Consider the following 9067-nt stretch of genomic DNA (forward strand, 5'->3'; position numbering starts at 1 on the left):
GTCCTTACTGGCCTTGGTCTGCTCACTTGTGAAATCCAGCCACATTAATAAAATGACAAACCAACTAACATGACTGTTTTGAAAATTCATCAAAGGCTTCATTTTGAATGCCAGATAATAAACTCCATAGGACAAGAAAGTATGTGGCAAGTCCTCCTGCAGTTCAGGATACTGGAGGGTTATAGAGACTAAATTGATTTTCCGTTTATCAAGCTATGACAGGGCACAGGTCTGCTTTGTTTTGTTTCTTAGTTTCTTGCTCCTGGTTAAATGAATATATTTGAATGCCTGGTGACCCATGGAGAATATGTCGTTGTCCTCTTTAGTCTGGGCAGTGTGCTGGGATTTCTCAATCCACAATGCTGAGTGAACCATCTGACCAGCTCTGTCTCCAAAGGAATATACCTATATATGATAAAAGAAATATACAGCAAGCCATCGCCAACATCAAGACAAATGGAGAAAAAATCCCAGCGATCCCACTGAAATCAGAAATAAGACAAAGTTGTCCACTCTCTCCATATATATTCAATATAGTCCTAGCTATAGGAATAAGACACCAAAAGGTGATAAAGGGGAAACAAATCAGAAAAGAAAAGTAAAACTCTCACTGTCTGCTGATGATATAATAGTTTACATAAGCAACCCCAAAAATTTGACCAAGAACTTCTCCAACTCACAAACATTTTCAGTAACAATACTGAATACAAGATTAACTTAAGGTCTGCCGCTGCCGCGGTCGCGTGCTGAAAATGGCTGCTGGCGGAGACCCTGGCGGTCCTGAAAGCTACCGTTCTCCGTTGGCGTCCCGCTATGCCAGCCACGAGATGTGCTTCTTGTTCAGCGACAGGTACAAGTTCCAGACGTGGCGGCAGCTATGGCTATGGCTGGCGGAGGCTGAGCAGACCCTGGGTTTGCCTATCACAGATGACCAGATCCAGGAGATGAAGTCAAACCTGAGCAACATTGACTTCCAGATGGCAGCTGAGGAAGAGAAGCGCCTGCGGCACGACGTGATGGCTCACGTGCACACATTCGGCCACTGCTGTCCAAAAGCTGCCGGCATCATTCACCTTGGTGCCACCTCCTGTTACGTCGGAGACAATACAGACCTCATTATTCTGAGAAATGCATTTGACCTGCTTTTGCCAAAGCTTGCTAGAGTGATCTCGAGGCTTGCTGATTTTGCTGAGGAACATGCTGCTCTGCCCACCTTGGGTTTCACACATTTTCAGCCTGCTCAGCTGACCACGGTTGGGAAACGCTGCTGCCTTTGGATCCAAGATCTCTGCGTGGACCTCCAGAACTTGAAGCGTGTCCGTGATGAGCTCCGCTTTCGGGGAGTGAAGGGCACTACCGGCACCCAGGCCAGCTTCCTGCAGCTCTTCGAGGGGGACCACCAGAAGGTGGAGCAGCTGGATAAGATGGTGACAGAGAAGGCAGGGTTTAAGAGAGCTTTCATCATCACAGGACAGACCTATACACGAAAAGTGGACATTGAAGTGCTGTCTGTGCTGGCCAGCTTAGGGGCATCAGTGCACAAGATTTGCACTGACATACGTCTCCTGGCGAACCTGAAGGAGATGGAGGAGCCCTTTGAGAAGCAGCAGATTGGCTCAAGTGCAATGCCATACAAGCGGAACCCCATGCGCTCCGAACGCTGCTGCAGCCTGGCCCGTCACCTAATGGCCCTTGTTATGGACCCACTACAGACAGCTTCTGTGCAGTGGTTTGAGCGCACACTGGATGACAGTGCCAACAGACGGCTCTGTTTGGCGGAAGCGTTTCTCACTGCAGATACTGTGTTAAATACCCTGCAGAACATTTCTGAAGGACTGGTGGTGTACCCCAAAGTAATTGAACGGCGCATTCGGCAGGAGCTGCCTTTCATGGCCACAGAGAACATCATCATGGCAATGGTCAAAGCTGGGGGCAGCCGACAGGACTGCCACGAGAAGATCAGAGTGCTCTCCCAGCAGGCAGCTGCCGTGGTTAAGCAGGAAGGGGGCGACAATGACCTCATAGAGCGCATTCGGGCAGATGCCTACTTCAGCCCCATCCACTCCCAATTGGAGCATCTGTTGGACCCCTCTTCTTTCACTGGCCGAGCACCCCAGCAGGTCCACAGATTTCTAGAAGAGGAGGTGCATCCCTTGCTGAAACCCTATGGGAGTGTGATGGAGGTGAAAGCAGAGCTAAGTCTGTAGAAGACATGGAAAGATCATTGAGACTTTGCTAATTGTATTGTGGAGAAATTTAATTCTAAAGTGCCTCCTCCTCCTCAAGAATGTACATTGGGAGCAGGACAGTGGTGGCGCACGCCTTTAATCCCTGCACTCAGGAAGCAGAAATAGGTGGATCTCTGAGTTCAAAGCCAGTTTGGTCTACAGAGCTAGTCAAATGTCTGGTGTAGTGTCCTGAGTCCTGTGCGGGCACACTTAGCTATACACTGTTCTTCTGTAGTTCATTTCAAGTTTTCAGTGGATTGTAAAGGAGCAAGAAATTCCTGGTCCCTGTGAAAATGGGTTTAAATCGAAAAATCACCTGGATCCAGTGGTTCAGAATTATCAGATACCTCGATTTCAGTTCTTTTTGCTGAGATTAAGTCATGAAGTTTGTAGCTAAAGAGCAGGAAAGAATGGGTGCTGTTAGGTCCTTCAGCTCGGGTTGTGCCTACTTCATTGTTTGGAGAGGCTGGCTTATCAGGGAGATGCTAATGAATAAATGGATTGTGTCATGGCAAAAAAAAAGATTAACTTAAATCAGTAGCCCTCCTGTACACATATGATAAATGGGTTGAGAAAGATATCAGAGAAACATCACCCTTTACAATAGCTACAAATAGTATAAAATATCTTGGAGTAACCCTAACCAAACAAGTGGAAGACTTGTATGACAAGAACTTTAAATCTTTGAAGAAAGAAATTGAGGAAGATACCAGAAAGTGGAAAGATCTCCCATGCTCTTGTGTAGCTAGAATTAACATAGTAAAAATGGCAATCTGACCCAAAGCAATCTACAGATTCAATGCAATGGCCATCAAAATTCCACCAAAATTTTTCACAGACCTCGAATAATGGTACTCAACTTGATAAGGATAAGCAAAAAACTCAGGATAGCCAAAACAATTCTGTACAATAAAAAAACTTCTGGAGGCATCACAATCCCACATTGTAGAGACTTGAAACTCTACTATAGAGCTTCAGTATTGAAAACAGCCTGGTATTGGCATAAAAACGACAGGAGGTACAATGGATCCAATTCAAAGCCCCGGATATTAAACCATTCACCTTCGAAAACCTGATTTTGAACAAAGAAGCAAAAAAAAAAAAATAAGTCAAATGGAATAAAGAAAACATATTTAAGAAATGATGCTGACATAACTGGATATCAACATGTAGAAGAATAAAATTGATCCATATCTACCACCATGCACAAAACTGAAGTCAAATTGGATCAAATACCTCAACAGAAATCCAGTCACACTGAACGTCATAGAAGAGAAAGAGGGAAGTATACTTGAACGCTCTGGCACAGGAGACCATTTCCTATAAATGACCTTACTAGCACAGACATTGAGAGAAATAATTAATAAACGGGATCTCCTGAAAATAAAAAGTTAAGTAAAGCAAAGGACACATTCAACAAGACAAAAGGACAGCCTACAGACTAGGAAAAGATCTTCACCAACCCCACATCAGACAGAGGTCTGATCTTCAAAATATACTAGAACTCAAGAAATTGGCCATCAAAAGAACAAATAATCCAATAAATATGGGGTACAGACCTAAATAAAGAATTCTCATCAGAGGAATCTAAAATGATGAAAGACAAGGAAATGCTCAACATCCTTAGTCATCAGATAAATGCAAATCAAAATAACACTGAAATTCTATCTAACACCTATGAGAATGGCCAAGTTCAAAAATACTGATGACAACTTATGCTGGAGATATTGTGGGGTAAAGGGAACACTCCTGCATTGCTGGTGGGAGCATAAGCTAGTACAGCCCCTTTGGATGTCATTTTCTTAGAAAATTAGAAAAGAACATTCTTGAAGATGCAGTAATACCACTTGGGGTATATATTCAAAGGATGCTCAATTGCACCAAAAGGACATGTGTTCAATGTGTGTTCATAGCAGCATTGCTTGTCATAGCAGAACCTGGAAACAACCTAAATGCCCCTCAACCAAAGAATGGATAAGGAAAATGTGATACATTTACAAAATGGAATACTGCATAGCAGAAAAAAGTAACAACATCTTGAAATTTGCAGGCTAATGGATTGATCAGGAAACATCATTTTTATGGAGGTAACCCAGACTCAGAAAGACAAACATAATATGCACTCACTCATAAGTCATTTTTAAACATAAAGCAAAGAAAACCAGCCTAAAACTCACAATCCCAGTGAACCTAGACAACAATGAGGACCCTAAGAGAGACATACATATAGATCTAATCTACATGACTGTAGGAGGAGAAGTGCAGGCCCCTTGTTCCATTCTGCCGCCTGGCTAGCTTATACCCAAAATAACCAGACAGAAATTGTATTAATTAAATTACTGCCTGGCCCATTATATCAAGCCTCTTCTTGGCCAACTCTCACATCTTGATCTAACCCATTTCTTTTACCATGAGGTCATGGCTTACCAGGAAAGATTCAACATGTCTGACTCTGGTGACTCCGTGGCAGTTCCAAAGCTAGCAGAAATGGTACGTCCACCATTTTGAAATTGAAGAGAGGTGGAGCCAACATCCAGAGCAGCTGCAACCAAGCTGCTTAACATTTTAAATGCTCTTCAAGACAGTAGACAATTAAAGAGAAGGCAATAGGACACATTCAGACATAAAAGACCTCTAAATGGGTCACAGTGTTAGATAAAGTCGTAGGCTTGGGAGAGAGAAGAAAAAGACTATAGAAAGTCATAAAATAAAGTTAATGCTTTAATAAAAGGGTAAAGTATTTAAAGAGACAGAGTACAGATATTCATAGATTTAAAAAAAAGAAAAATAAGCCATGTAAAAATGGAAAATTTACAGAGAGTCTGGATTCTATATATTCTTGTGATTTCTTTGAATTTTTTTTTACTGTAGAGGAGCTTAGTACAGAGGTACATCTCATTGTGTGGGCTGCTAAGGTAAACCAGGATGTATATTATAAAGGCATCTTAACTTCAGAATTTGGGTCTAAGGATATGATGCTTTGGAAAAGAAGTTCTTTTGTTTTCACAGAAGAGACCCTGTGGATTGCTTCTAGACCAATATGGTATGATAGACCACGCCCTCCTGAAAGCTTGCTATGAACACACTCAAAAACTTACTTTGTTCAACTGCTGACTGAGATAAACTTAGCATACAGGATATACTATGAAAGACTTGATTAGCAGCACCCCCTTATGCACAAAGCAGTTTGGAGGAAAAAACTACACCCATATTTCCAAATATTGTTTATAAATATTCTTTTATATTTAAAGGTAGATATGATATAGATATGAATAATTTGCATTGGTGTAAATCTTGATTAATTGATACAAGTCTAAGGTGAATTTTATTATATATATGTATATTTCTGCTCTTGATTAAGGTATTGTGATAATGTAGTTCATTTAAAAATATGTATAATTAGGAAATATAAGTTATTAATAGATAATCATCAATAATATTCAAGCTTATAGTCATGTTAGTTAGATTTTCTAGATATAGAAAGATATTTCAGGTAGATAGGCATTCTTCATATCTTTCAAAGACTACAGAATATGGCATTTAAAATGTTTTAATAACTTAGGGCTTTTCATGAGAATGAGACACATCTACTCCTGGCAGCACCAATCTACTTCAAGAGGAAGATGGGCATTGAAGAGGCTCCTTTAGAGTTGGTTAGCCATTTGGGCAAGAAACTGCTCTTGCCTGGATGGATGCATAAACTGGACACAAAGAACCCGCAGAGAGAGGACTGCCGAACTTGCCTAAAGGTGAGATGATCCTTCAACATTCCTGATTAATGAAAGAGTCTGCAAGACATTCTGTAGGACACAGAAGAAAGTGAATGAACTGTCTTTGATATTTCCTGCTTAATAGAAAAGTGTGCTGGATACTATGGGCTTGAAGGCCGAAGATGGATGCCATAACAGTACAGAAAAACTTTGGGTGACTGTCCAGGCAGCGAGATGTCTCTGTTATTTCTAGAGTTTTGGAAGTTGCTTATTTCTCGTTTACTTAGGCAATATTATATCCTTCTGGAGTCTTTGATGGCGTTGAAGAATCAGTAGTTATAGTTATCCTTTGTTATGATAAAAGATAAAATAGATATAAGTATTGTATCTGTAATTCTTGCTTGATACCTGTTTTGTTATATGTAATTTTACTATGTTAAAGTGAAAGCCTTTCATTTTGTTTAAACAGAAAAGGGGAAATGGTGTAGGAGGTCCTTCTACATTTGTGTTGCTTTCATTGATTAAATAAAGAAACTGCCTTGGCCTTTTGATAGGGCAGCATTTTAGGTAGGTGGGGAGACAAAACTGAATGATGGGAAGAAGGGTGGAGTCAGGCAGACGGTGTGGTTCTCCTTCCCAAGATGGACGCTGGTTAGACTCATGCTGGTAAGTACAGTAAAGTGGCAATACACAATAATGGAAATGGGTTAAAGTAATATGTGAGAGTTATCCAACAACAGGCTAGATAATGGGCACACAGTAATTAAATTAATAGAATTTCTTTGTGGTTATTTTGGGGGTTAAGCTATCCGGGTGGCTGGACACAGCCCGATTCTTCATACTTCACATGAAACGTAGAAAAAGGCAAGATCTCCTGAGTAAATTGAGAACATGGGGTCCTTGGGAGAGGGATTAATGAGAGGGGAGAGGCACGGGTAGGAGAAGAGAAAAATGTAGAGGTCAATAAAAATCAATAAAATTTAAAAAGAGGTCTGTACTGAGGGTGTGGTACCTGGAAGGTGGTCTCTGCTTATCAGGAGCATCTAGGAAATTCAGGCTGCCAAGAGGAAAGAAATACAGTTTACTCACCCTGGTGACTCTAAGGCAGCTGTTAGAACCATTGGATACCACGTCTACTTGCTTGGGGACTCTCTTGCATTCCATTTTCACAATTCATTCCTTGCCCCCAGCCCCAAAGGAGACATGAGTGCTCTCTGGGATGAGTTCTTATCTCAGACTTGAAGTGATAAGCAGAAGATGGCCACCTTAATTCAAATGTCAGCAGGCCTTCCATGTTTCCTTCCAACCCTTGTGATTACCCAGCGCCTTGGACTAGAGCTGGTGGCAGATATCTCTTGGGAAGGACAGACAGGTAAGCATGTGGGTCTATATTCCAGGGAGGGAAGATGCATCTTGTGTCTACAGAGTGTGGAGCTCTCATTCTCTGTGAGTCCAGTGAGATTGCCTGGCTCAGGCTCTGCTGAGGGCCTGCTGGGGTCATTCTCCCAGGAAACTGGGCCATTGGGTCATTTCCAGCAGGTCAGGCTTCTCTGTGTGATCTGGGTCTCAACTAGATGTATTTGTTCCCAGGTTCTGAATGAGGAAGACAAAATTGGAGTCAGTGAGTATCTAGAACACATAATCCTTTGGTCATTGCCTTCTGTGGCTTTCTGCACCCGACTGGAGCCTAATGTCTAGGATCTTCTATAGACAAACCTCTCTTACATGTCTGGACTGAAAATGATGCTTAGAAACCTTTTAGCCTGTGGCTGTTCTCTGGGGCCTCTGGTGGGAGGGGAAGTGGGTGGTAATGGAAATGGCTTATTTTAGGCTAAACATGGGTACTTTTTTCTCTCTGTCTCTGTGGTGTTGGACTTACAGTTATGTTTACCATGCCTGTCCTTTCCATATGTCTGGGGATTAAAGTGGGTTTCCCAAACTCATCTAGAGATTCTAAACTCTAGATTATTTGCCCCAGACTGTAGGAAGCAAGAATGAGAAACTCACCTTTTTGGATATTCGTTAATGCCATGCATGGGCCTGAATGGGACCTTGAGTACCCTGTCCTGTTTAGGCATGGATATGCAAAGAGGGGGCCCCTCAAACCCAAACCTTTAAGCCATACAACCAGATTTGTAGGGGAGTGCAGAGTGATCTCTGGAAACCAATGGGATGAGAGTCACATCAGCACAGGCCTGAGAAGAGCCATCAACTTACAGCAGGGGCAGTGAGAGCATCCAAGTAATGTGCTAGTAGGGCAAGCACAGGAAACAGAAGAAGAGAATTAAATGTCCAATAAACAGTGTGAGGATCTCTAAAGATACCAAAGCAAGTATAAATCAAGAGAAATCGGGACAACAAGGCAATCGGAAGCAGTTTGAAGAAGAAAATCAAACAAGACAAAAATCAAGATAAAGTAACTGTTAGAAAGGGCATGTAGATGAAATTAGGATCCATGAATTAGAAAAATTCCCCAGAATATAGAACAAAGCCCACAAACGAAAGGCAAAAAGTAGAATCCAGGAAGAAGAAGAAGAAGAAGAAGAAGAAGAAGAAGAAGAAGAAGAAGAAGAAGAAGAAGAAGAAGAAGAAGAAGAAGGTGGTGATAATAATAATAATAATAATAATAATAATAATAATAATAATAATCCTATAAATCAGTATTATCCTGGCCACGATCATTGGAGGGAATACAAGCAAGAACAGAATGAATAACGAAATAGCAGTTAAGGGGACGAACTTTTTTCAAATATTAATTAATTTAAAAAATAAAACTATCTTTTTTCATTTTACATTCCAATCCCCATTCCCACTCCCTCTTCTCTCCCCTTCTTTTTACCTAACCACTCCACCTGCCCCCCATCCAATCCTCAGAGAGGGTAAGACACATTGCTTTGGGGAAGGTCTGAGGTCCTTCCTTCTAACTAGGCTGAGCAAGGTATTCATTCAAAAAGTATAGATTCCAAAAACACTGGTACAAGCAGTAGGGATAAATCCTGGTGCCATTGCTCCACAGCGTGTTCCAGCCATATAACTGTCACACGCATTTAGAGGGACTAGTTTGGACGTATGCTGGTTGCTTCCCTGTCTGGCTGGAGTAGGTGAGCTCCCATTAGCTCAGGTAGACTG

At 41.6% G+C, this 9067-nt stretch overlaps 1 protein-coding gene across 1 annotated transcript; it reads left to right on the plus strand.

Annotated features, from left to right (window-relative positions):
* The first annotated feature begins 743 nt into the window (after positions 1–743).
* On the plus strand, positions 744–2734 carry LOC130865288 (adenylosuccinate lyase). Its single transcript, XM_057756256.1, has one exon. The coding sequence runs from the start codon at positions 753–755 to the stop codon at positions 2205–2207; it is 1455 nt and encodes a 484-aa protein (XP_057612239.1). The 5' UTR covers positions 744–752; the 3' UTR covers positions 2208–2734.
* Positions 2735–9067: the final 6333 nt, after the last annotated feature.

This window comes from Chionomys nivalis, chromosome 23 (assembly GCF_950005125.1).
Source record: "Chionomys nivalis chromosome 23, mChiNiv1.1, whole genome shotgun sequence".
NCBI classification, from domain to species: Eukaryota; Metazoa; Chordata; class Mammalia; order Rodentia; family Cricetidae; genus Chionomys; species Chionomys nivalis.

Coding starts and splice junctions, on each gene's coding strand:
- LOC130865288 (XM_057756256.1), top strand. CDS start 753: ATGGCTGCTGGCGGAGACCCTGGCGGTCCTGAAAGCTACCGTTCTCCG.